Source organism: Vulpes lagopus, chromosome 4 (genome assembly GCF_018345385.1).
Source record: "Vulpes lagopus strain Blue_001 chromosome 4, ASM1834538v1, whole genome shotgun sequence".
Taxonomy (NCBI): Eukaryota; Metazoa; Chordata; class Mammalia; order Carnivora; family Canidae; genus Vulpes; species Vulpes lagopus.
This window is the reverse complement of record NC_054827.1, coordinates 53,451,910-53,479,122: the sequence shown is the minus strand read 5'-3', so window position 1 is coordinate 53,479,122 and position 27,213 is coordinate 53,451,910. Positions and strand designations below refer to the sequence as shown.

Here is a 27,213-nt window from a genome sequence, read left to right as displayed (position 1 = left end):
CAAGCACCTCAAACTCAACATGTCCCAAACTGAACAGCTTTTTTTCCTCACCAAACCTGCTCCTCCACCAGAGTTCCCGACCAAATGGTAGGCAAAGTTGCCTAAGCCAGAATCCGGGCGTCATCTTCAGCACATTTCTTTCAACTCTCAGATCCAGTAAATCTCAAATCTTGTGGATTCTGTTCCCTAAAACATCGACCTTGAAAAGAATTCATTTTGATTAGATAATACAGGACATAGCACAGAATTCAAAGAGCACGTAAGATACATAGGCAAAAAAGGCTTTCCTACCTCTGTCTTGGCCCCTCTGGTATTATCTCCAGGGACATTCATCAATCAAAGTTTATCCTTCTAAAAAGACTCTGTGTATACCCAAGCACATGTATGTAGGTATCCCCCTTAAAAATGCATATAATGGTACAGTTTATTAGAAAACCAATTTTTGCTCTTTTTTTACTTAATACATTTTGAAGACTGTTCCATACCAATATAAAAATCTTCCATTTGTCTCTCTGCCTCTCAGAACCCTTCTGTGTTCCAAGAGTAGGTTTCTAACTGCTCTCTTTGCCTGCAGTCTCAGTTTTCTTTAATCCATTGTCCACACTACGCCAGGAGGGTTTTTTGTAAGAGGTGATTCCTGTCCCAAGTGTGGTCTTCTGGAAACCCTCCATAAGCCGACCCTGGGCAACCCTCCAGCCTCCCCACACCTCTCTTCTCTCAAGTTTTTATTTCACTGCCCAGGATTTCTGTTAGTTCCTGGATAGTGCCATGTTCTTCTTCTTCTTGGCCTTCACAATCTCTGGACCTTTCTACCTCCCTGCACCATTCTCCCTTCCATCTTGCTGACTTCCAGTCATCTTGTTGGTCTCAGCCTCATGGTCGTACATCGGTTGTGTGTGCTTGTGTGGGGGTGCTGGCCCGTAGGCTAGTTAGAGTCCATCTGCTTTACGTTTCCAGGCTACCCACATTTTCTTTTGTATATGCATCCTGCGTCTTATCTGTACTTATTTGTTTCAATGTCTGTTTTCTTTAGTAGACTGTAAGCTCCACAAAGACAAAGATGGTGTCTATCTTATTCATCACTGTGTTCCCAAAGTCTGGCATAATTCCTAGTACAATGTAGTGTGCAATAAATATTCATTAACTAGATCTATGAATGATTGACCGGTTTTTATTCTAAGCTCTCTCACTGGCCATGCTTGAGTTTTTTCCCATCTGTCAAAGGTGGTAAAAAAAAAAAAAACAAACCTGCCTTTTGAGTGGGGCTGTAATAATCAAGGTAAGTACATAATATGGTTAGAAACACTTTGAAAAAGATAAAAAAAACAATGCAAATGTGATTACTGGGGAAATTTTCAGGTTAAATATACTTCTGTGTGTGTGTGTGTGTGTGTGTGAGAGAGAGAGAGAGAGAGAGAGAGAGAGAGAGAGAGAGAAGAGAGTGGGAAGGAGGAGGAGGCTGAGGAAGAGATGTGGAATATCATAAGGAAGAGGGAAAGGAGGGAAGAACCCCAACAGCAAAGCCCTGGAACAGATCTTACTGAACCTCTGGTATGTGGCACCCTCTGAAAAAAGCATTCAAGGCAATAGACAAGATTCTGCACCTGCCTCTGGAGCCCAGGTGAGAAAGGGGAAGCAGCGTGCACAGACATCGATGTATTGCACAGCAGACGCAGCAAGCGAACTGTGTGCGTGTTAAAATAGTTGGCAGGTGTTTTGTGCTGCCAAGCGGATGCCAGGTTCATTTACAGGCTCCTGGGATGGGAGATGGGGAACAGGGCAAAAGAGATGCTCATGTTCCTGTCTCAGGAATTCTTTGGGTACCCCCAAACAGTTCGCATTCTCCTTCCTGTCTCCTCCCTCCCCGGATGCAGAAAACTCTAGCTCCTGGGCACCTTGGAGAGGAGGGGCAGGAAGGCACAGGAGGTTTTGCTGCCGAAGAAGGCATCACTGGACTTTACAAAAGGTCTTCTAGCTTGTTTGCAAAGCATTTTATTGACAGGTTTCTGGGTTCTGGTAGGAATGGCTGGGTAGCCCTTGAGGAATGGGCCGCCTGCAGCCTTGGAAGGAAGGGCAGAGGTCGGTTCCCTCCCGCCTGCTGGGCTGGAGGACTGCAAGATAAGGTGGGGCGCTGGGACACAGACGGGGCGGGGAGAGCCCAAGCACAGATGAGGAAGGTAAGGGCTGGCCCAGGGGTCCTGGAGGGCGGATGCTCCAGGTGGGCGGAGAAGGGGCACCGGAGGAGGGGCGGCCTGCGGCATCCTCTGGGCCCTGCCCCCCCCCCCCCAGATCACTCAGTGGGTAGCTGAGAAAATGCCTCCACGGGGTGTCAAGAAGCCTAATGAAGGCGAAAATGAGAAATGTGCAAGGAAAGGAATACTTGAACCCGTGTCACCCCAACAGGAGAGGCTGGCCCCCTGTCTCCGCTAGGGAGAGGGGGGTGCGGCCAGGTTGAAGCCACCTGGGGCAGGACCGGACACACCTGCCTTTGTTTGTGCCACTTCTCTGTTAACCCTGGCACTGAGGAGGCGGCGGTTATGGCCACGGGGCCCGAGGGAGGGAGGCTTGTGCAAGGCCTGGCTGCAGCTGGAGGGACAGAGCGTGGGTCCTCAGCTCTCCCAGGCTGCAGGGCTCCTGTGAGGGGGGATCTGAGCCTGCGCTCGTGCCCGGTGATGGGTGATGGTTGCGGCCCCGCAGGGCTTCGGCCCCTTCCCATCCTGCTGCTGGATGTGCTTCCAGAACAGCCTCCTGCCCGGGCTGTGGAGCCCTTTAGGGATGACAGGTGCAGGTAAAACCCAATTTCAGTTCCCGCACTCTGCTGCAGTATTAGCTGAGGCCTTCTGCGTCATCCACCTGCCGCGGTTGTGACAATAGTAGCGGCACACGCCTGAAAGCACGTGGGCCACCGAGGTCTTACTGATGTTACAAGTTGGCATGGCAGTTGTCTCTGCCTTGTGCGGGTTCACTTCTCTCATGCTCTCACTCCCTCTGCTGTTCCTCAACCCTCACCGAGCGCCTCCTCCTGCTTCAGACACAAGAAGGTAAGGGAGAGAGAGAAATTGGTGACTGTGGCTCCATTAGGTGACTGACCTCTGACCAAGTCCTCAGAGACTCCACCCGGGGTCAGAGAGCATCACTCCCAGATGGATGAGGGCTAGCCCCTCCTCCCAAGGACTCCCAGACTCCAGCCCTTCTCACCACGTAAACCAGGCCCAGAGAGGACAGTGGCAAATTGTTCCTCCTTTGCCCAGACATGAGGAACTGTCTGCCTCTTCACCTTCCCTGCCCCTCCTCGTGTGAACCTGGTGGACAAGAAGACAGATCCCAGGCCCCGTGGCCTCTGTCCCAGACCCTCTGGGTCTTAGGTCAGGGGTCACTGCCTCCCCCGGGGTCCTGGGCCAGCCAGGAAGGGGTCCTCAGGATAGGAGGGTGGGCTGGAGGGAGCGGGGACAGCCCTAGGTGCTTCAGTGTACATCCCCCGCCCCGAAGCTGCTCACTTCACCTTCCAAGGTGCTTCCAAGGTCATTCTCTCTGTAGTGTGCGCTGGGGATTGACAAATACCCCCTTTCCTCCAAGGGGACACACACACACATACACACACACACACACATACACGTGCAGGGTCCCCTGCCTCCTCCCGTTGTTCCCCTGTCACCTTCTGGGCCGCTCTCCTGCACACCGACCCACCTTTCCCTTTGGGGCCTAGGAAAGAAAATGTACCCACTAAATACCTTGCAGTTTCCTCGGCGCAGACCATTCTCCATAAAACACAATTCAACATACACTCTACACCAGGTGCTCTGATGGGGACAAAGAAGACACAATGTGCTTTGACCTCTTCCTGTGAGGCTCCGCCAATGGGGAGATAGGCAGGAAGGGGACAATGTTAATGCTGTACTCTTGCTTCGCACAAGGGCACGAAGAAGGGAGATCAGGCACAGAAGAGGCAGGACCAGGCCCCACAGAGTGACGGCGGGTACAAGGGGAAGACAAGAGACAATGGGATTTTGACTTCCGCTTCAAGGGATGAACTGGAGCCTGTGAGCCAGATAATCTGAGGCCTCTCCTGAACTGGGGCAGGATTGTCGTGGTCACGGGGCCTGGTGTGAGGGAAATGCCACAGACCCTATTTCCTCCCTACTCAGTTCAGTGGTGAGCCAGGCAGTTCAGTTTGATGAAACTGCCTCTTTGGAAGGGACAAGGGGTGGGTGAGGTCAATGGGATGAACCGTATGGAAACCCATCCTGTGCAGGCGGCAACAGGTCAGATCTGCTCTGGTCCCACGAGGGGTGGGACTGGCCCATGGGAGGGTAAGCTGGTTACTGAAAGGGCTCCAAGACACAAAAGCAGCAGCAGAAGAGAGGGACAAAGGACTAGAAACAGAGGCTCTGACTGTGCATTTGCTGTGGGCCAGGAGCCTCACGCGGGTCACCTCCTCACGAGGGAAGGGGAGCTCCTTGCCTGAGGTCACATGAGTATGACTCTGCTCATTTGGTGGGCAGGAAGCTGAAGCCCGAGCGGTGGCCTCCTTTGCCTGAGCTCAACTAGTAACCAGCAGCGTCTGACTTCAAACCCAAATGCATTTGGTCTCGAGGCACGTGCTCCTTTCCCTACAAGATTCGGGGTCCCTGAAGCAAGAGAGTCTAACATTTCTACCAGAAAGTGATTTCCTGGCTGTTTCAATTTCAAAGACTCCCACCCAAGCAACAACGATAAAGCAAATGACTTGTATTCATGCGACACTGTACATAGCGTCTTCTGAGTCCATTATCCTCTCTAAGCCAAAGAACCACCCTTTAGAGTAAATAGGGCAAGATTTCTATCCTCACTTTCCAGATAAGGAAGCCAATTCTTGGAGAGATTGTGTGATCGAGGTTGCTGATCTCTCCAATACAGGGCAGGACGATAATCCGGGCTTCCGGGCCCCTGGAGAGACCTGTCACCACAATAGCTCCCCCGATATCTGGTGTGGACAGATGGGCAAATCCAGACCCAGGTGGGAGGGCCGCCACCCTCTACACCCGGCCTGCAGAGGATGGAACTCAGAGGCCCCCAGGCGTGATGCTAGCTCACGGCACTTGCATACCTATGACCGTACATCCATGGCCCCTCCCACCCCTGGACAGCGTGCATTTTAACTTGAGTCACACACTAGCACCTTCCACATAGGCTCCGGTAGGCAGCCGTGTGCTCTGACGTCTCCTGTACTCTGGTCTGTGTGTAAGGCTTTTAGGCCCAGCCCTGACTGCGTCATGGTTCCTGGACTTCCCTGTAGCCTCCTGGACACATCAAAGTCAGCTCTTGGAGCTGGGAGCCTCAGCAAGGCCAGGAGAAGGGGGAGGGACCGGGGAGGGCAGCCAGGGGCCTGAGAACTGTCCCAGGGGCACAGCGTGTGGATGGCAGCGCTGGTTCCCTGGGGCCTGTGACCAGATCCCTAACAGGAAATTCCACCGCGTGCCCCCCTGCAGGTACCAGTACCAGCCACACGCCCCGTGTGCACCAGGTCCTCCACACGGAGGGCGCCGTGTTGGGGGAAGCCTATGCGTTGTGGGCTCAGGTGGCTGGGGAGGTGCCCGACGGCGAAGAGCTTTTTATTTCCAAGTGTCTCCTAACGACCTCAGGCTCTTGGGGCCTAGGAAGGTCCAGAATTGCCCAACAGCCTTCTGGAGAATGCTCCTCAGTCCCTCCCTTGTACCTGCTGGCCCCCTGGCCCCTGCCTCTCCACCTTGCTCTCAGCCTCCCACCACGCCCTGCTCAGGTTTCTGCCCCAGAGTCTGCTTGGCCACGTGGGGAGGCCTCCCCTTCTTGCTGGGGTCCATCCAAGCCCAGCTTTGGGAAGAGGAGTCCCAGCTCCTGCCCAGATCTGCCTCTCAGGGTCCTGGGCTCGAAGCCCAGCCCGTTTCTGCCCTCCCCGTTCAGCTCTGTACCCAGCTGCTCCTTGAGTCCTCACCCTGGGCTCCCAGACCAGCCCTCGGGAGGAGGCAGACCGTTTGCCCTCACCTTCCCTTCCCGGTCTGCACGTGCCCGTGTGTACGCATTCAACAATGGCCCTGCTTTGAGAACAAGTCTGGCATTTTGCTTGGTTTTTATGACGAAGTTGCTGGGGTGTCTGCGTGAGTGCTTGAGCTAAATAAATAGAATTTGAAAGAGTTCTTATCACGGCCCATTGCCCTTTCACTGAGTTTGTTCGGGTGGGGACAGAGAAAGAGTAAGAAGTGCAGGTGGGGTCAAATCTGGGGGAAGATCGCTGATAAAGGGCTGCCACTGAGGGCTGCTGCGGAGAAGGCTGTGGCCCCCAGTTTGAGCACATGCTTTTGATTGGGGGTTTTTAATAACAGTGATCCGATTTGGGATAATGGCTATGTAGACCCTTTCTCCTGAGCCCCAAACCAAGGCTGTTTACTCAAGGCCCAGCGGCCCCACGGCTCCTTCCTCGCACACCCTGAGCCCAGCATGGGGAACGCTGCCCAGAGTGAAACAGAGTGGAGTGGAGAGCCAGCCCCTTCCCACCCTGGCGGATGGCCGCAGCCTCGTCTCTGGGTGTCAGCGCTCTGGGAATTGTGGGGGGGGGGAGCTTTACCCTCTCTCCACTTACAATTTGGGGGGTCACGGGATCTTGCCATTTGTAAAGCTACAGGGTGATCAGAGCCATGTGGCCCCAAGTCCTGCCTGCTGACCTTCTCTTTCTCTTCTCTGCTTGGAAGAGCATCTGCCCCAGTGATACAGAGACAAAGAACACACAATCCCACCCCCCACCCCCCCGCCGGAGAGAGAGGAGGTTGCTCTGAGCTCCATCCTGTCCATGCTTAGGAGGTGAGAGGGGCTCCCTGGGGAAGCGGAGTGTGGAAGGGAACAGGAAAACTTGAGAACTGAAGAGTCCTTATATTTGCAGATCAGGAAACTCAAAGGTAAGTGACTTGGCCAAGGTCCCACAGTGATTTCTGGTCCAACTGGGATTGGAATGCTGCTGTTTTGGTTACACATCTTGCTCTCTTTCACCTCTTCCAGAAACCAGCCTCATGGCACATTTGGCATATTTGGGAAGGTCTTTGGGGGCTGCACACCCTCAGCCTCTTTCGCAGTTGGCTGCAGCACCCGCTGGAGAGGAACCTCTGTGTTCCAGGTATGGTGGGACGAGAGAGGGTAGGGCAGGCAGCTGAGCAGAGGGGTCTGGGTTTGGGAGGAAGAGACCTCAGGGTCTGGGGGAGGGGAGGAAGTGCAGGAGTCTGGGACTATGTGGCCAGCAGGAGGGCTGTGGACTTTGACACGCTCTTGCACACTGCCCTATCTCCAGAGGGGCTGGCCCAGGCCTTGGGCCATAGGACTCCAGTCTCTAGAGGCCTCAGGGGAGAATCAGAGGCAGCTCAGGCTCCTTCTAAAGCTTCACCTTCCAGATAGAGGGTTTAGGAGACAAGATGCTCTGAGAAGGTCATGGAGGGGCTACCAACTCAGGGAAACCCCGCAAGGCTGGCTCAGAAAATCTTTCATTCGAGGTGGGGTGGGGGGAGGGGAGAATCTGACAGTGGAGGGACACGGGCATGGGTCAAGAAGGATGTTCCTTCCCCTACATCCCATAGCCCATATGCCCACCTTTGAGCACATTCTGAAAGGGGGTCATGGTCCAGGAGAACCAATGGCTCCTACACCAGACACCGGAACACAGATGCACATGCACACACACACCACAACCGCTCTAAAATCTTGCTATGCAGGGATCCCTGGGTGGCTCAGCGGTTTAGCGCCTGCCTTCGGCCCAAGGCATGATCCTGGAGTCCCGGGATCCAGTCCCACATCGGGCTCCCTGCATGGAGCCTGCTTCTCCCTCTGCCTGTGTCTCTGCCTCTCTCTGTGTGTGTCTCTCATGAGTAAATAAATGAAATCTTAAAAAAAAAAAATTTCTCTCTCCCTCTGCCCCTCTCCCCTGATTCTCTCTCTATATATATAAAAAAATAAATAAACTCTTGCTATGACCTACTGCTTCATTTGACACCAGGATTCCTTGCATAAATACATGCCAGGTGCCATGTGCATGCCTAACTGAGGAGGTGGAGTTAGCAGCAAGCTGCTGTTGGTCGCAGCATCTCCCCTTTTTCCTGGCCCCGTTTCTGCCACCAGCTCTGCTCCCCGACCGTGTTCTCCTGGGCCCTGACCAGATGTCTTCAAGCCAGCAGAGGCTGGAGCTCCTGCACAGCATGCCCCATGGCAGGGGCGCTTAGGCCGGCCCAGGCTGGACGTGCAGGGCACGAGCGCAAAGGGATGAAGCCACAATCAGCAACGGGACAGAGGGGGCTGGGGACGAAGGCTGCATTTTGGCCAAAAGTATGTGACAGTCGGTAACAACATAGATCTCCTGACCTACGAAAGCTGAAGGAACTCAGGTAACTCCTCTTTGGTTAGAATCGCAGGATGAGGGGCACCAGGGCAGCTCAGTGGTTGAGCGCCTGCCTTCGGCTCAGGACATATTCCCAGGGTCCTGGGATCGAGTCCTGCATCGGGCTCCCTGCATGGGGCCTGCTTCTCCCTCTGCCTGTGTCTCTGCCTCTCTCTGTGTCTCTCATGAATAAATAAATAAATACAATCTTAAAAAAAAAAAAAGAATCGCAGGATGTTTGAGTTGAGAAGAAGCTTGGAGGGCTTCTAGCACAAACTGCCCCCCGGGTACCCCTGATCCAGCGCTAGAGCCCAGTGCATCTGGCTCCCAGTCCGGCTGCTCAGCAGACCACCATCTGCAGAGTCCCTGGGCGGCTCTGGGCGCCTGCCTGCGTGGGGGGGCAGGGGTGGGGAAAGGGCGTGTGTGTGCACTTGTTCACCTGCTGACCTGCCGCCCGCTCCCGTGCAGCCTTCATGAGCTGGCACACAGGGCTGTGAACCCAGTGACTGGAACAAACTCCAGGCTGAGTGAGCAGCGGCTTTGACCTCGCTGCCCTGTGCCGCCTCCATCCTCCCAGCCTCTCGCCTGCTTTTCCTTTGTAGCCAGGCCGGCATGCACCGCACACCCTCACAGCGAAGGAGACACCCTCCTGGAAGGTATGGGCAGCAGGCGTGGCGTGATGTGGCCAGCTGGACGAGGACACAGGGAGCAGAGATGAAAGAGGAAAAAGAACCAGGGGATCCAGAGAGGCCACTCAGAGTCGTGGACACACACAGCCCATGTCATAGACCACCGCTCACACACACATGCACACCCCCCATACCCATCATACAGCACAACCACACACATGCACACGCACACTCATACATAGACTGCACATGCACACAACCCACATCATAGACTGCTGCTCACACACCACATACACACCCGCTTCACATCATACTCCACAACCACACACAGACCACACACGCCACATCATAGGCCACCATTCACGTACCACACACACATGCACACACACACACAAAGCATATCATACGCTACAACCCCACACTTACCACATGCACACGCACCACATCATATACCACAGCACACACTTGCATGCACACCTGCACACCTGCACACCCAACATACACATGCACACGGACCCCACATGTGCTACTACACACTCAGACCAAGGGAGGAGATACAATTGCAAAGAGAGCCAACGAGAAAGGAAAAACAGAAACAGAGAGACATAGAATAAACAAAAAGGGACAAAAACCAGAAAAAGAGAAATAGATACACGTGTTTGCCTGAAATCAGTGGTTCTCAATGGAGAGTGATTTTGCCCCCCAGGAACATCTGGCAATGTCTGAAGGAAAGGGGATCCTCCTGTCACCCAGTGAGTGGCAGCTAAACATCCTGCAGTGTGTGGGATGGACGCACACTGAAGAATGATTTGTTTCAAAATAGCAGTGGTGCCCAGGGCAGCAGTCAGCCACAGGCAGCCCGGAGCCCCAGCCGGCTGTGCTCCTGTCCTGCATGCACTGATACACATGTCATCTTCATCTCCCCAGCCCCCTCCAGCCTTGCCGGTGCGGAGTGGGCTGGGGAACCCTGCGAGGCTCCGAAAGACAGAGGAGCTTCAGGGCATCCTCCCTGCCCCTCAGAGCCAGCAACTCCCGGGGGGACAGGGGATGGGGCTTTCAGATGTGAGAGGACCTGTGCAGGCAGGGTCACCCAACCCTAGGCCCACTTCCCCACCGTCCAAGGACATGACGTCAGGTCCAAGAACTGCGAGGGCGCTATTGACAGAAGTCTGAATCCAGCAACCTGCCCCCGCTCCTCCCAGCCCTCTATGCCCATTTTTTTAAAAAAGATTTTATTTATTTATTCATAAGAGACACAGAGAGAGGCAGAGACACAGGCAGAGGGAGAAGCAGTCTTCCCTCAAGGAGCCTGATGCAGGACTCGATCCCAGGACCCCGGGATCATGCCCTGAGCCAAAGGCAGATGCTCAACCCCTGAGCCACCCAGGCGCCCCCTCCATGCCCTTTTTGAACCTGTTCTCAATTTCCCAGAAGGAAGTCGTGGCATCCCACGCAAAGGCAGCAGCAGGTGGAAGAAGTGGAGGAAGGAATGACTGTCCTCGGCAGCCTCCCTCCTCCACAGGACAGATGCCTCGTTGCCTTATTCCCTTTGCCACCTGGGACTGACCTGGGGTCTTTGCCTGGGGCTGAGCAGTTGGAGAAGGTTGGGGGTCAGCGGGTGACACACGCTGGTTTAATGGGCACAAAGTTCCCAGTTGAAGGTTTGGGTCCCAGCGCCTCCCCCCGCCCCAACCTGAACCCACTGACCCCTGAGTGGGTGGGGAGAAGCTAATTGAACTGCAGTGTTTGCTCAGGGCTCTATGGCCTGGCCTTGGGCCCAAGAGCAGGGATGGGAGAGTGGCTTTCCCTTAGATTTGAGGGCGGCCCTTCTATACCCTGCCCACAGAGATACCTCACCCTGCACCCAAGCTTCCCCCTCTCTCCTACACATCCACACCCGTGTGCACACACACACACATACACACACACTCCTCACTGTGTCCTCCAGCTCTCTGAATCAGAGACAAGTAGAAAAAAAAAAAAAAAACAGACTCTGAAGCTAGGGAGTGACCCACACATACCAGTGACTCGAGATGCCCAGACACCCATGCCCCAGGCCATCAGGTCCCTGCTTTGCCATGGGACTTTGCATAATCCAAGGCTTTGGTCTCTCTCCAACCGGAAGGCCAGGCCGAACCAAGTGACCAGGATGGCTCCCAAGCTGTTCCTGTCCGAATTCCGTGCGGTGGGACCAGGACGGGCTGTGCTTTCTGTTACCATTCGTCCCAGAGTCTGTGCAAGCCACCTCACCTCCCTGGGCCTCCATCTACCCACCCACTGGGGATGTGGGAATGGGTATGAATCTGGCCGCTGCCGCTAAATTGGCTATGTGACCTTGGATGATTTACTTTACCACTTTGGACTTTGTTTTTGTTTTGTTTTGTTTTTAACCTGTAAGATGTGGACAATAATGCCCGCCTTGCAAGCTCAGTGTGAGTTTACAGGGGAGCATTTAGCTGGGCCCAGCAGGCTGGAGGGGGTGAACCCCTGGGGGAGGTTGCCAGAGAACATACTTGCAATACTGGGGGCATATTTATACTAAAAAAAAATTCTTCATTGTTTATCTGAAATTCAAATGGAATGGGACGTCCTGTATTTTATTTGGTAACTCAATACATATATGCCATGTTGGGGGAGTGTTCTAGAACTCGGGGGTGGGGGGGTCTATGAAGTCCAGGGGGCTAAATCCTGCCCATGGCTCCGCTTTATGCCCTGGCCCCTGAGCTAAGAATGGCTTATACATCTCTGAAGGGCTAACAAAACAAAACAAAATAAAGCCTGTGTGTCAGAGGCCATATGCCTGTAGGTGGTTTGCTAAACTTAACATATCTTCGCGTCCTATCTGGCCCTTTACGGAAAAGGTTTGCGGGGCACCCTGGGTTTTCTTTGTTTATACCACCTATTCTGGGCCAGGCTAGAGATTAAACCACAAGGGTGAAGGGAAGCTCAATCTCCAGGAGGGCCAGGCACAGAGAAGACCCCAGGGAGAGAGGTGAGCTCCACTCACTCCTCTATCCCCTAGGCCGGCCTGACTCCTCCTCTCCTCCTCTCCTCCCCTGCTCCCCTCCTCCCTCACCCCAGGCCCTCAGGCTAGTCTGACCTGTCCCAGGCCTTTCTATAAAAGGTCACCAGGTGTCCCAAAGTCCAAGGGAGGCCTCTCCCCTCTTTGAAGGCCTCCCCTTCCTGGACTGGCCTGGGGGCAGGGAGAGAGACCCAGGTGTGGAAGGAGTTGAAGCCAGGCCGCAGATGCAGGGCAGGTCAGCTGGCCTGTCTCTTTAAATCTCAGGTAATTTGGGAGGAGGGAGGGAGTGTCTGCGGGCTCCTGCTCACTCCCAGGAGGAGCTCCCGAGGAGGAGCCAGAGGAGGGAGCCCCAGCTCTGCGGAGGGTAAGAAACTCCGGAGCCCTCTGCAAGCCCTGCCCTGGCGCCGCACGGAGACTCTGCGGGGGACCCGGAAGGCAGGAGACGGGACCTCTACAGGGCGAGGGCAGGCCGGCCCTTGAGGGGGCTGATGTGGCCCCTAGGCTGAGTCCGTTTGGGGTCTGGCCTCGGCCTCAGCCCCCCAAGGAGCCGGCCCTGCGCTCTATGGGGTTGCCGCTGCCCAAGGAGAAGGGGCTCATTCTCTGCCTTTGGAGAAAATTCTGTAGATGGTTCCAGAGACAGGAGTCATGGGCTCAGAGCCGAGATGAGCAGAACCTGCAGCAGCAGAAGAGGTAAGCCTCAATCTGCTCCCTCTGCACCCCCCAGCGTGTCCCTCACCCCCTCCTAGCTCCTCCTTTCTCCCCCTTCCCCCTCCTCCCCTCCTCCCACCCCATTCCAGTCTTTGTCTGGCATCTCTATCTGAACAGATTGTGTTTCTAGGCCTGGCTCCTTGGGTCATTTTGTCTCAAAGGTGCTGGCCCTGTGGGGTTAGCACCCCAGGATGTCAGGGGTAGAGGGGAGGAGGCTGGCAGGGGGGCACAGGTGCTCACTATCTTTAAGATCCTATTCAATTATGCAAGCCTCTTGTACTTCCCTCTGGGCCTTGGAAAGATCATGGCATCATGAAACCACCACCCCAGAGGTGCTGGTGGGTCCGGACAAAGCCTGATATCTACTCCCTACCCCTAGAGCAGTGTTTCCTGCAGAAACATGTAACACATACATGTACGCATGTAGACCTGTGGGAGTGAATGAATGAGGCAGGAAGGGGCCGCAGACGCCAGTAACCACAGAAGACAAAAATGTGACCATGGTTGTCATTCCTGTGCACGATCACCATCACCAGCCATTGCCCAGGGCCCTGCTGAGTGCCAGGCACATGCGGGGCAGGGGGTGTTATGGAGCGCAACAAAGCTGGGACCCAGCCCTGGGGCTCAGGACACTCTACTGGGGAGGGGGGCATGGTGGGTGCCCGGGCGCAACACCAGAAGTGCTCACCCACTCTCTCATTCAAGCTGAGGAATTTGAGAGGCTCTAAAGTTTGAGCCCCAAGGAGATTGCACTTGTTGCTTCCAGCCCCTGAAAATGTCCCACCCCAGGAGGGAAAGGAGAGGAGAGGGAAAGCTTGAGGCCATCCCTGGGTACGATGCCCTCTCCAAAGACTCTCTGGGTCTCCCCACCAGATGCTGGCACGCTGGCAGGAAGGCCCCCCAGGGTCCCTAACTAAAGGCAGATAACCCATGTTGATTCGTAGAGGAAAGCGCAGGGTTTTTGTATCTGAGGGTCTTTCTCCATCTCTGAGAGCAGGGGCCCGCCCGAGCCTGACTGGGAGTGCCTGTGTTTCTTCTCCCTTCGCCCCAGGATTCTCACACCAGCCACCCACTTCTCTCCCCCCAGGCCTGGGAGAGCAGGGGCTGAGCGCATGTTTGGCTGATGACATCTTAAGGCACAGAATGGCGCTGTTGTTGGAGAAGAGGCCATCCCTGGTTCCACCTCTCCCTTCCCACTCAGGACCCCGGGGCTGGGGGAGCCAGACACAGAGCACAGAAAGGCTCGGGGCTTGGAAGGGGCAGCAGAGCTGCCCTGTGTGCCAACGAGGCCAAGGCAGAGTGAAGGACCGCAGCCTGGCTGCTTCCACTGTCCTTTCTGCCCCTAGTTTTCTCAAGACCATCGAGTGGGCCTCCTCTTGCAGCCTCGGTCCTGAAGGCCCGATGTTGCCACGTTGAGGGATTCTCCTCCCATCCTGATCTCCCTGCCTGTGTCCACAGTTTCTCGGGCCCCCTCCTTCCCACCCAGAGCCTGGAGTATTGATCTGCCTCTGAGTGGGCACTCCCAGGAAGGACACTGAGATGGCCGGAGCGGAAGTGTCCCAGGCTGCGCGGTGAACCTTAGGGAAGACTTGTAGGCAAGTAGGTAAATAGGGAACCATGCAAGTGAGGACAGTAGTGATGGGTGAGGAGGCGGGCTGATGGTGGAAAGCCGTGAACAATGTAAGGAGCACCTACCTTATCTTCTGTAACCCCAAACCTATGGGAGTCAGGGCCTGTTATCCCCCAAAAAACAAGGCAGGCCCGGAATAAGCAAGTGCTAAAGTCAGGATTCAGCCAACAGCTCAGAGAGGGCATCTGTGTGGAGTTGGGGGATTCCATGAGGGTAGAGAATGGTCCAGTGAGAGTGGAAGACTTTATAGGCTTGCCAAGATGGTCAGGAACCCAGCATCTCTCTCTCTCTCTCTAGCAGATGAGTCTTGGGTCTTCGCCTCTCTATGCTTAAATCCACATTGTCAGACCCAAACTGAACCACTACCTTTCTCCTATTTCTTCTTCCGCTCTCCCTGGACCTTGAATTGTCTTATTTCCTGAGATCCAATGTATCAACTACTTACCGAGCATAGAGCACTCTGCTAGATTTGCAGAAAATGAACGTGACATCCCTGCTCTCAAGCAGCTCACGGTGCTCATGGACAAAATGTACCAATGTGCACCTACTTGGGTGACAAGTGAGCTTGGGGAGTGTCCTCACCAAGAAGGGTATAAGCGAGTGTCGTGAGAGCACAGAGGAGGATGCTGTGGTATCTGCTTCTGCCTGGTGTGGGGTGTGATGTCCAGCTCCCAGAGGCCCACACCCGACCCTGTTGCTGCCACCTTCTCCCTCCCACCGGATGCTGGGAGGGCAGTGATCACTGGAGGTTTGGAGGATAGATACCTGTATAAGTACATGGGAAGTGATGTGTCTGGAAAAGTAAGCTCTGGGGCTCTCCGGTATACTGGGACCCCTGGCCTCAGTAAGTACAGTCAGACAGGCCTACTTGCAGGCACATGTGCTAGAGCTGCAGCAGAGAAGGCAGCCTGACTCCAAGTCTGCAAACAACCTCTACCCCCCACCCCCAGCTCTGGCTTCCTCCTCTGGTTGCCAAGAACCTGAGCTGGCGGGAAGTGGCCCACGCGTGGCCGGTGCATGCCTCCTCCCCACACATGACTGCTCTTTCCTTCATCTGTGATCGGTCTTCTGGGCTCCCCCTGAGAAGGACTGGAAAGAGCCATAAAACTAGAAGAACCACATAACTGAGTGGTAGGAGCCTGAGGCTACGTTCCTGGCCAAGCCTTCTGCTTGTAACTGCAGGATCTCCTCCCAGCGATTCGGTTGTGCTGCCTCAGTTTCCTTTTCTGAAAAATGAAAGGATCCTTTGGCCTGTGTCACAGGGTTGTAAGGAGCAAAAGGGATCGTAAGGGAGATGCTGCTTTGGAAGCTGAAAAGCACATTTAACAAATGGGATTACTGTGATGAAAACAGCCACGGTGGTCAAAAGGCTACGCCCGATGTTGGCGGGAGGTCAAGGGACTGGGCATCTCCTCCTGGCAGAGCCATTCGCACCCGGGAACCTGTACATGGTGTGAGCCCTCCCCTTCCCAAATGGCCCGCTTGTCTGAGGGGGTGCTTGTGGGGAGAAACCAGTGGCACCCATGCCCGTGGACACAGCCCCCCGTGTCTCTAAGCCCTCTCCAAAGCCTGATCAACACAGAGAACTGGGACAGAGAAACGGCCGAGGGGGTCCTGGTGCCAGCTCTGAGTCCGACTTGTTTGGCCAGGTCGCCTCGGGACTCTGGGCCTCTTTCTCCATCTGTAACAAGAACAGATAGACCAGATTTCTAGGAACTTTCCGGCTCTAAAATTCTGATTTGAATTCTCCTCCAAGGCACTCTGAAGTCCGTCTTGTTTCCAGCAACCAAATAGAACACTCTGCCCGTGCGCACACAGACATGTGCACATCCGTGTGCACATCCGTAAGGAGGAGGAGGAGAGGGGAGGACGGAGTGTAGGGAACCGGCAGAAGGAAATGAGACAACCTGGTGTGGTGGCCCAGGGGGAACTGCAGGGGGAAGATCAGGCCAGGGACTTGTTTACCCTATAAAAAAAAAAAAATGGGCTAGGGTTTGCAAGTACAGTTTTGACCAGTCTTACATTGCACTAAATCATGCAAGTTTATAATTAATTGTCCGGCGAAATAAAACATTCTGAATCCCGAAAACAGCTTCCACCCCGCTAGAGTTTCAGCTTTTCTCTGTAATTTCTTTTCGCGTCTCGATCCGTGAGTGTTTAAAAGGCTTTACTTTTTCGTTTTCCTCTTAAATATTTAATGATGTGTGAGCAAACACAGAGAGGGGACTTCTCATTGTTTTTAATGTGAAGAATCTTTTCTTTAAAAAGATGGTTGGTGAATAATTCTACCTGTAGGTCACTTTCCCCACCTTGGCAGGACGGAATAATTCTTCATTACAGGAGGCTGCCCTGCCTAAGATGCTTCTTCTTTAATTTTTTATTTTTTTGATTATTTATTTATTCATGAGAGACACAAAGAGAGGGACAGAGACACAGCAGGCTCCATGCAGGGAGCCCAACATGGGACTCGATCCTGGGTCTCCGGGATCATGCCCTGGGCTGAAGGTGGCACTAAACCCCTGAGCCACCCGGGGTCCCAAAAATGCTTCTTTTTTTTTCTAAGATTTTATTTATTTATTGATGATAGACACAGAGAGAGAGAGAGAGAGGCAGAGAAACAGGCAGAGGGAGAAGCAGGCTCCATGCAGGGAGCCCAATGCAGGACTCGATCCTGGGTCTCCAGGATCATGCCCTGGGACGAAGGCAGACACCCAACCGCTGAGCCACCCAGGGATCCCTAAGATGCATCTTAAGAGCATCCCTACCCTCTCCCCTCCGGATGCCAGTAGCACCCCTCCGCCCCCCACACCCAGTTGTGACAACCAAACATGTGTCCAGACATTGCCAAGTCCCCTGGGGAGGGGGAAGGGACTCCCCCCTGGTTGAGAGCCACCATTTATGAATTAGAGATTCCGGCCAAAATATTAAGTATTCTACTAAACAAAGTAAAATTTTCCCCTGGAAGGGAACGAGTAATATTTAACCGTTCAAACCAGGACATATTTTTATCAGTATCTCTTCTTCCTGGACGAAGGAGGTGTCTGGCTGAGACCTGGTGACGATGCGTAGATTTTGCTCCAGATCTAAACTTCTGGGCTGGGGTGCTATGGGAGGGCCTGCTTGTATCTCGGGCATGAGTCTGTGGACGAGTCAGCTCTTGTGCCTTTTTTTTTTCTTTTAATAAATTTATTTTTTATTGGTGTTCAATTTGCCAACATATAGAATGACACCCAGTGCTCATCCCGTCAAGTGCCCCCCTCAGTGCCCGTCACCCAGTCACCCCCACCCCTGCCCACCTCCCCTTCCCCCACCCCTAGTTCCTTTCCCAGAGTTACAAGTCTTTCATGTTCTGTCTCCCTTTCTGATATTTCCCACTCATTTTTCTCCTTTCCCCTCTATTCCTTTTCACTATTTTTTATATTCCCCAAATGAATGAGACCATATAATGTTTGTCCTTCTCTGATTGACTTATTTCACTCAGCATAATCTTGTGCCTTTTTTATGGGTCCCAAGAGTAGTCAGGTTTTGGGGGGTCAGCCCAACAGCCAAGAAGTTGACTGAGGGCTTCCTCTGCTGCTCCCTTGTGGCCCTAAGATGCCATTGCACGTAATGGCTCTGCTCCCCTGGGAACCTATTCATCTACCCTGCCCTCTTTTTGGCTAGATTCTGGAGTTTGCCACCCAGAAGGGACCAGTTCTCCACATACTTCGCTGGGCTGGGTCATGAGCTGATTCTTCACCCAGAATGTAGTCTGACTGGGGTTGCCAGACAAAGTACAGGACATGGAGTTACATTTGACTTTCATATACGTGATGAATAAGCTCTTAGGAGTCTGTCCCAAATATCATGTGGGCCATAGTTATATTAAAAACTATTGGCTGTACGTCTAAAATTAAAATCTAACGGAGCATCCTGTATTTTTATTTGGCAAGCCCAGACGGACAGTAACTCCATCCTTCCCAGGCCACGAGGGCAGTCGGCAAGGCAAGAAAAAGAACACATAGGAATGGAGGCTTGTGGGGGACATTTGTGGGCTTCAGAGATGTGTGGGGACCAAAAGGGGTGTCTGCAGGCCGGCCACCAGCTAGCCTCCCCACTCATCTTAGGAAGCAGGGGGCAGAACTCTGCACGTGGGTTAGAAGCCTCCTTGGATCCAGTTCTAACTTTGCCATTAACTTTAGTCAAAATAGGGCACCTGGGTGGCTCAGTGGTTGGGCGTCTGCCTTTTAGCTCGGGTCATGATCCAGGGTCCTGGGTTGAGTCCTGATGGCAAGCTTGCTTCTCCCTCTTCCTATGTCTCTGCCTCTCTCTGTGTGTCTCTCATGAACAAATAAATAAAATCTAAAAAAAAAAAATAATTAAAAAACCACAAAACTTTAGTCAAAATAGGGCATAAAGCTCATTGAAGGAGGGCAGAGAAAGGATATAAAGATGAGAAAGTGACTGACCCCTGCTCTAAGTACCCCTAATGCAGAGGAAGAGACAGTGTAATCACAACACGCAGTGACAGATGCAAAAATAAAGGACCAGAGGATAGTGTGGGAAACTGCCTGGGGAAGGTGTGTATGTGTGTGTGTGTGTGTGTGTGTGTGTGTGTGTGTGTGTGTGTTGGGGAACAGAGTGGGCTCTAGAATATTTATAGAGGAAGGGTTTGGGCATATTGTCAGAAAGGGCGGTGGTGGTGGTGAAGGGGGTGTAGAAAATTTGCTTTGCAGCTGCGTTTGTGTATCAAGCACACTGTTTTTTCCTTAGATTATGTTTGCCTGAGGTTGGCTTAGGGGGTGGCCGATGGAGATAATAAGGAGGGGCAGTAAAGCCAAACTACCTTCTGGCACTGCTACAAACTCATTCATTCTGCAGATAGTGGGAGAGTGTCTGCCCCACGCGGGGCACAACCCTAGGCACTGGGATCACGGAATGGACAATGACCAGGGCGAGGAGGAGGTGCTGGGTTCCAGGTGGGAGGAGCGTTCGGTGCAGGCTTGGGGAGAATGAGGTGTTCTGGGGGTGCTGAGGCCGGAGCATCAGGCATGAGGAGTGAATGGGAGGAGGAGAGAGTGGAAAGGCAGGTGCACAGAGGCTCGAAAGGACCTCCGTGTTCCTTTTATGTGGGCATTCAAGGGCCGACTTCTCTGAGCCAGGATGGTATTGCCATTTAGAGGGGGCACTTTGGCCGCATGCAGAAGGATGGACTGGGGGTAAGGAGCACATAGGGAAACTAGTTGGAGTATTTCGGTAATGAGGGGCAGAACAGAGAATGAAGAGCTGGACTGAGGAGTGTCAGGAGGGACGAGGCGGTAGGGACCGGGGGGTGGGGGAAGAACACTCAACGTTGAATTGGCAGGGCCTGGTGGCCGCCCATGTGGCATGGGGGTTGGGGAGCTGGGACCAATGTTTGGGGAGGTGTGAGTCTGGTGCTCATTCCTCCTCTCCTGATCACCCTCCCATCTCAGCTCCTGGAGTTGGTTTCCTGCCACCACCAGCACTTCAGTGCGCGAGTCCCATTCACATAGTTCCTAGCTGGCCGTCTATGGCTAAATGGTCTTAGTTCATTTAGCTCCCATTAAAAGACGATGGCTTGGGGCCAAGAGAGAAATGGAATAAAGGGGGCCCCATAGGTCTTAGACTCATAGGTCTTAGTTGGGCTAAATTTTGATTATAATTTAGGTTTTTAGTTCATTGTAGGAATAAAATTCAAGAAGGGATCTGGTGAGTCACAGAGGACGACTCCCCCCCTCCCCCAAAACAAGTGAGAAGCAGACAGGAAGTAGGAAGAGAGTATATACTCTGACTTAGGGTCAGAACAAAAAGGATCTGCTGTTGCTTTCCGATTGAGCTCCGAGGATGCTGTTGTCGGGAGGAGAGTGCCAGGATCAATGGGCTTTGCTGAGAAGGTCTAGAAAGGAGAGCATCGCTCCACCGGAGGACACCTGCTGGCCTCCACGTGTTGACTTGCTTCACAAATATGAGGGAGGAATTCCTTGTACCCTTAGTCCATGAAAACAAGGCTTATCTTGGGGGGTAATCACAGGGCACTTAGTGAAGCTAAGCAGGGTTGCTCCAGAGGTCAGCAGGTCAGGAGGTGAATGAGTACTTAAGTGAAACTCCTCCCCTCCATGCCCCATGTGCACAGATAACACCTTCACACACATTCTGGCCCCAGCCCCCAGGGGAGGGGAGGCCGGTCCTGGTGCTCCCCTACACACACAGAAAGGGGGGGACGTTGGCTTGGGTTAACTAACTGGAAGTGCTCGTGTTTGCATGGGGGGGGCCCTGCCATCACCCCCTCGCTGCACAACGGGGGGCATGCTCAACATCACCCCCTTTCTGATCCCATTCCCTTGTAGGATCTGGGAGTCTCCTCTCCTTCTGGCTGCCAAGGAGAACAATGTCCAGGCTCTCAGCAAGCTACTCAAGTACGAGGCCTGTGAGGTGCACGAGAGAGGTAAGAGGCAGAGCCCTCACACCGTCAGACCCCCGCCCCCACGGCTCCCAGCCCAGCCCAGGCCCTTCTGCTTTGGCCGCTAAGTCCCTATTGTCACCGGCCCGGCCCCAGAGAAGCCATATAACTCGGCTTTCTGTCAATGCCAGGAGGCATGGGGGAGACGGCCCTGCACATAGCAGCCCTCTACGACAACCTGGAGGCCGCCATGGTGCTGATGGACGCCGCCCCGGAGCTCGTCTTTGAGCCCATGACATCCGAGCTGTATGAGGGTGAGGGGCCACGGGGCCCAGGACGGAGGGAAGGGGCGCCCCGCTGCATATTTCCAGTCAGTCTGGGGTGGATGATTTGGGGAGGGAGTCTGAGACTCCTGCTTCTCATGCTTCTCTATCTCCCTTGCCTCCTGGCCCCCTCACTGCGCCCGGTTAGAGCACCAGGCCCCTGCGATGCAAGGGGTCTAGGATAGGGAGAGAAGGCAGCAGCTGGCCTCCCTGGGGACCTGCAGGCCAGGGGCTCCTCCCCCCCAACCCCCGGGCTCAGGCTGCCCCCGGGGAGGAGGACGGGTGTGGATAGGGGAGGGACCCCGGCAGGATCCTGGGGACAGGCCCCGTGACTGAGGGCTCTCTCCGGGCCAGGTCAGACCGCACTGCACATAGCCATCGTGAACCAGAACGTGAACCTGGTGCGCGCCCTGCTTGCCCGCGGGGCCAGCGTCTCTGCCAGAGCCACGGGCACCGCTTTCCGCCGCAGCCCCCGCAACCTCATCTACTTTGGTGGGAGCAGGCCCAGGCTGGGAGGAGGGGCGTGGGGAGGGCCCAGAGCAGGGGAGGGTGGGCTGAGGAGGGCTCCAGGCCTGGGGAAACAGCGGCCCAGAGCCAGTCCTCCCCAGGGCGCTCGCTCCATCCCTGCCCCTGGTGGCACTGATGAGTGTCACCAAGCCCAGAGCTGAGATGTGGCCGGTGCCCCTCCCACCGGGCACCTGTGCCAAGGAGCCCCGTGTGTCCACAGGGGAGCACCCCTTGTCCTTCGCCGCCTGCGTGGGCAGTGAGGAGATCGTGAGGCTGCTCATCGAGCACGGAGCTGACATCCGGGCCCAGGACTCCCTGGGTGAGAGCCAGGCTCGGGGGGAGCCGGGGTGCTGGGGGCCGGGGGGGCAGGGCAACGGCAGGGCCCGGGGTGCGGCGGCCCTGTGACCCCGCGTCCTCCCCCAGGAAACACCGTGCTGCACATCCTCATCCTCCAGCCCAACAAGACCTTCGCCTGCCAGATGTACAACCTGCTGCTGTCCTATGATGGGCGCAGGGACCACCTGCAGTCCCTGGACCTCGTGCCCAACCACCAGGGCCTCACCCCCTTCAAGCTGGCCGGCGTGGAGGGCAACACCGTGGTGAGGGACACTCGGCGGGCCCCGGGGGTCCTGCTTCTCCCCGGCTCCCCCGAGGGCGCCCTGCGCAGCCTCAGTCTCGGGCATCCCTGGCCGGGAGGCTCTGAGAAGGTCCCCCCGGGTGTCGGCTCTGGTCACCCAAGTTCTGGTCCCTCTGCCTGTCCTTGTCCTCGTCCTTCAGATCTTTGTAGGGTTGGTGGGGAAGACGGGTGAGCAGAGACGGGGGCTCGGGCGACGGAGGTGGGGCCCAGGGTCGTTGGGACCAGGGGTGGGGGGCAGCAGCCGTCCCAGCGGAGTGGCTCCCGCGGCCGCTCCTCACCGTGACCCCGGGCTCGCACCGTGTCCCCTCAGATGTTCCAGCACCTGATGCAGAAGCGGAAGCACATCCAGTGGACGTACGGGCCGCTGACCTCCACTCTCTACGACCTCACGGAGATCGACTCCTCGGGGGACGAGCAGTCTCTGCTGGAACTGATCGTCACCACCAAGAAGCGGGAGGTAGGGGCGGTCAGGTCAGAAAGCAGCCGGGGAGTGCGGGCCTGGTCCGGAGCCGGAATCCAGTTCCTGCCTCCCGCAGGCTCGCCAGATCCTGGACCAGACCCCAGTGAAAGAGCTGGTGAGCCTCAAGTGGAAGAGATACGGGCGGCCGTACTTCTGCGTGCTGGGGGCCCTGTACCTGCTGTACATCATCTGCTTCACCATGTGCTGCGTCTACCGCCCCCTCAAGCCCAGGACCAACAACCACACTGGTCCCCGGGACAACACCCTCCTACAGCAGAAGCTCCTCCAGGTGAAGCCCGAGGAGCCGCAGAGCTTCGGGGCCGGCTCGGCTCCCTGCCCTTCCACAGGCCCGCACCGTGGTCCTGTTCTACGGCCCGTGTTTCTCCCCTCACCCAGCTCCCGAATACCCAGGCATGAACCCAACAAACAGTCACACGGAAACACACGTGGGCTCCAAGAGCAGAGCCTGGGCCGGCCAGACCTAACACAGATGCCCTATGCGCGGGACGCTGACGGGTGCCCACGGGCGGGGGGCAGGTGCGCGGACGGCCTGCAGCCTCTGACCATGTTTCCCCCTCAGGAGGCCTATGTGACCCCAGAGGATGACATTCGCCTGGTGGGGGAGCTGGTGACCGTCATTGGAGCTGTGATCATTCTGCTTGCAGAGGTGAGAGGGGGGCAGGGTTGGGGACGAGGCTGCCTGCCCCAGGGATCCCACCAGAGCCCCAGGCTACAAGTGCCTTTGTGTCTTCCTGGCCCTGCACAGATTCCAGACATCTTCAGGGTGGGGGTCACTCGCTTCTTCGGACAGACCATCCTCGGGGGGCCGTTTCACGTCCTCATGTGAGTCTCCTTTCTCTCCCCCCCAATCCTTTCCCTCAACTCCCTGGATTCCTGACCCCTGGACAATCCCTGGAGAAAACTAACTCGAGGTCCTTCTCCAGTGGCGTGTGTGGCCTCGTGTACTGAACGTGCGAAGGCCAAATCTGAGTGTGTGGGTGTTGCGTCCCCCAGTCACTCCTGCTCTTGCGTGCCCAGGATAATCCCCGTCTCCTCTCACATCCCCGTCTGCTCCCCACCCCCAGCATCACCTACGCCTGCATGGTGCTGGTGACCATGGTGATGCGGCTCACGAACACCAATGGGGAGGTGGTGCCCATGTCCTTCGCCCTGGTGTTGGGCTGGTGCAATGTCATGTACTTCGCCCGAGGATTCCAGATGTTGGGCCCTTTCACCATCATGATCCAGAAGGTCTGTGCCTCCCCCCAAGCTTTCTAGAGCAAGGTGCTAGAGCAGGGGCTGCTGCAGACATTTCTGTAAAGGGCCAGATGACAGATTCGCAGGCTTTGCAAGACCACATGTAGTCTCTACTGCATATTTTTTTTCCTTTCCTCCTCCTTCCTTTGGTTTCCTCAAGCCTTTAAAAATGTAAAAGCCACTCTTAGTTCTGTAAGGGCTGTACTCGAACAGGCCAAGTAGACTCGGTGTGCACCATAGTTTCTAACCCCGGGAGGGAGGAGCTGCTGGACTTGACGGGGTTTGACGCAGGAGAGGCTGCAAGGGGCAGCCGCTCAGGGGACCCCTGAAGAAGTATTTTCCTTCCCTCCTCCCTTTAGATGATCTTTGGTGACCTGATGCGGTTCTGCTGGCTGATGGCGGTGGTCATCCTGGGCTTTGCCTCCGGTAAATCACGGGTCTGGGAGGGGGCCCTGGTGGGGAGAGGTTGGAGGAGTCTGGGGAGTCCAGAATGGCTGTAGAGAAACCCGGGGGAAGGTGGGAGCGAGGGCCAAGACACAGGGCTGTAGGGTCTGAGGATGGAACGTCCCTCGCAGGTGAGACAAAACGGGGAGTGTTGCGGAGACGTGGCTCTGGGGATCGGGATAAGCCACACTGAAAATAAGGGAATATCAGAACCCAAAGTATGGAGCCACGGGGGGCGGGCCTGAATTGGGCAGCGAAGGGCTGGCCGTGGTCCAGCCATGTATATGGTTGCCATGGTAACTCTCCCCCCCTTGGGTGGAGCAGCCTTCTATATCATCTTCCAGACAGAGGACCCCGACGAGCTGGGCCACTTCTACGACTACCCCATGGCACTGTTCAGCACCTTCGAGCTGTTCCTCACCGTCATCGACGGGCCTGCCAACTACGACGTGGACCTGCCTTTCATGTACAGCATCACCTACGCTGCCTTCGCCATCATCGCCACCCTGCTCATGCTCAACCTCCTCATCGCCATGATGGGTGACACTCACTGGCGGGTGGCCCATGAGCGGGATGAGCTCTGGAGGGCCCAGGTGAGCCCCTGGCGGCTGGGTGGGTTCATGCCGGGTATTCCCTCCCAGCCAGGGCCCCGGCTGAGCTCACACAGAAACAGGATATTTTGACCCGACATATGTTGACATGGTCACTGCACGGTACACCGGGTAACGCGGGGTGTACAGAAGCACGGGATCGGCAATCCAACGGAGCAGGACTTGAATGCCTGGAAAGAATTCCTCCCAGTTTTCTCAAAAATGAAAACCTCAGGCTTTTCTAGGAGAGTCAACAAGAAAGCAACCGACAAGAAATAAAGCCAATGGTGGCTAAAAGTGCATTTAGTAAATTAGTCTGTAAAAAAAACGTGACCCAGAAAAATCGGACAGGTTAAAAAAAAAAATGCTACAAAAACTTCCCAGAGTAGCAGCAGTCATCCTCAGTCAGATCGTCACGATGGAGACAGAAGGCCGTTCGATGAATCAAATCGTTTGAAAATATACTTAGAAAATAATTTCTCTCAACAGAATTAAAAATGAAAACCCCCCAAATTGAATGGCACTTAACTGTGCTGTGTAGAAAACAGAGTTAAAAGGCCCTAAATTGGCTAAAGGGGATTTGCTCGGGAAAATATGTTTTCCATGCAAATGTATTGATATTAGATTTCTCAGGAGGATGTTAGCATTTATAAATGGCCTTTATGTCTGTGGGGTCAAAATATCCTGTGGCCCCGAGGATCCCGTTCTGTTTGCTTTGCCCTCCTTCCTGTCTCCTTGGAGCGAGGTCTCTCAACCTCCTGCAGGAACGGCGTGGATGTCAAGTCATGGAGCAAAGAATTGCAGGACTTGTGTCCCACTGACTGTCTCCCGCAGAAGAGGGTCAGCCAAGAGGACACCACCACCCTCGCGCTCGCTCAGGGTGTTGTTGGTCCCTTCTTGGAGACCCCGAGCCCCTGCGTTTCCGACCTATTGCTACCCTGTCCTTCCTCTGCCCCGCACCTTCTCCTCTCCCCATCCTTCCCTCCATCTGTACCCGACCCCTGACGGCCCCTCCTGTCCCCACGCGCAGGTGGTGGCCACCACGGTGATGCTGGAACGGAAGTTGCCTCGCTGCCTGTGGCCTCGCTCGGGGATCTGCGGGCGCGAGTACGGGCTGGGGGACCGCTGGTTCCTGCGGTGAGTGACCTTGCGCCCCTTTGTTCAGACAGCCTCCAGTTGGGGGGGGCGTGCCCAGTGACCTGTGTTGACCTGAAGTCCCCACACTGGATCCCCACTGCTAAGGGAGCCCCCCCCCTTGCCAGGTGCTTGGGGCTGGAACCCGGCCCTTCCCTGTGCCCACACCAGCTAGCTGCACAGGAGCAACAAGGCCAGTACCCGTGGGAGGGGGTGCGCATAGGACAGAGGCAGGGTCCCCAGGACCAGCCTGTCCACCCTCGGCTGCCTCTCACGTCCTCCTTCTGCACAGGGTGGAGGACAGACAGGATCTCAACCGGCAGCGCGCGCGGCGCTACGCACAGGCCTTCCACAGCCAGGGCGCCGACGACCTGGACAAAGCCTCAGAAAAAGGGCAGCTGGGCCACCCCTTGGGCCTCCACCTGGCCCTCCCGACCCCCTCAGTGTCCCGAAGTACCTCCCGCAGCAGCACCAACTGGGAGAGGCTCCGACAGGGCACCCTGCGGAGGGAGGTGCGGGGCCTGGCCAACAGGGCTCTGGAGGACTGCGAAGGCTGGGAGTACCAGATCTGAGCGCTCGCACTCCACTGGGCCATCGGGCCCCTGCAGCTGCTCTCGGCTCCCTGGGGCCATCGGGGCGCAGAACCAAGACACCCAGAGGTCCAATCTCCCTCCCGGGTCCGGGGGTGGGTGGGAAGCAGAATGAACACCCAGGCACGCCGGTGGCAATAACTGCCCCGGGATCCACTGCTGGGTTCCGCTGCTCCCCCAGCTCTGGGGCGATGGGAAACCACGGAGGGCAGTGGCCCTGGCCTCACCCCGAGCACGGGGCCGGGGGCCACCCAAGCACTCTGCACTGTCAGAGCAAAGCACTTTAAGGACAGGCTTGCCGTCTCTACCCCAGTGTTACGGTGGGAAGGGGAGACCCCTTCCCAGGGTGCTCCAGACAGCTGGGAGGGAGGCTTGCGGACACGAGTGAGGGGGCGCAGGTACCGCTTTGGGGGTGGGGTGAAGCCGGTGGAGTCTTGCCACCTTCTACCTTCCAATAAAGTCACTCCCTGCTCTGCGCCCCGTGCATTCGGCTGGGTAGTGTCGCCTCTGG

At 55.6% G+C, this 27,213-nt stretch overlaps 2 protein-coding genes across 3 annotated transcripts in view; both read left to right on the top strand.

Moving 5' to 3' along the window:
• TRPV5 (transient receptor potential cation channel subfamily V member 5) overlaps positions 1–6,743 on the top strand; it is a 35,453-nt gene extending 28,710 nt beyond the window's left edge. Inside the window, exon 16 of the mRNA XM_041751399.1 lies at positions 6,705–6,743. The gene's annotated coding sequence lies outside the window, so the exon portion shown is untranslated. The remainder of the gene's footprint in view (positions 1–6,704) is intronic.
• Positions 6,744–12,309: 5,566 nt separating this feature from the next.
• On the top strand, positions 12,310–27,148 carry TRPV6 (transient receptor potential cation channel subfamily V member 6). 2 transcript variants are annotated; one of them, XM_041753458.1, is made up of 15 exons: positions 12,310–12,712; positions 20,708–20,805; positions 20,952–21,074; positions 21,438–21,575; positions 21,811–21,909; positions 22,014–22,189; positions 22,538–22,684; positions 22,764–22,976; positions 23,268–23,354; positions 23,454–23,530; positions 23,773–23,938; positions 24,304–24,370; positions 24,713–24,981; positions 26,009–26,115; positions 26,405–27,148. In XM_041753458.1, the coding sequence occupies exons 1-15, from the start codon at positions 12,585–12,587 to the stop codon at positions 26,682–26,684; spliced, it is 2,175 nt and encodes a 724-aa protein (XP_041609392.1). In that variant the 5' UTR covers positions 12,310–12,584; the 3' UTR covers positions 26,685–27,148. The 2 variants fall into 2 exon arrangements, with proteins under 2 accessions (XP_041609392.1, XP_041609393.1); XM_041753459.1 differs by lacking the exons at positions 12,310–12,712; positions 20,708–20,805 and having other exon boundaries at positions 20,959–21,074; positions 21,443–21,575.
• The last annotated feature ends 65 nt before the right edge of the window (positions 27,149–27,213 follow it).

Bases quoted from the DNA above. Each gene is read 5' to 3' on its own strand.
- TRPV6 (XM_041753458.1), top strand. From the start codon at position 12,585: ATGGGGTTGCCGCTGCCCAAGGAGAAGGGGCTCATTCTCTGCCTTTGG. The intron at 21,576-21,810 runs GTGGGAGCAGGC...GTGTGTCCACAG, and splicing joins CCGCAACCTCATCTACTTTG to GGGAGCACCCCTTGTCCTTC. The intron at 21,910-22,013 runs GTGAGAGCCAGG...GTCCTCCCCCAG, and splicing joins CCGGGCCCAGGACTCCCTGG to GAAACACCGTGCTGCACATC.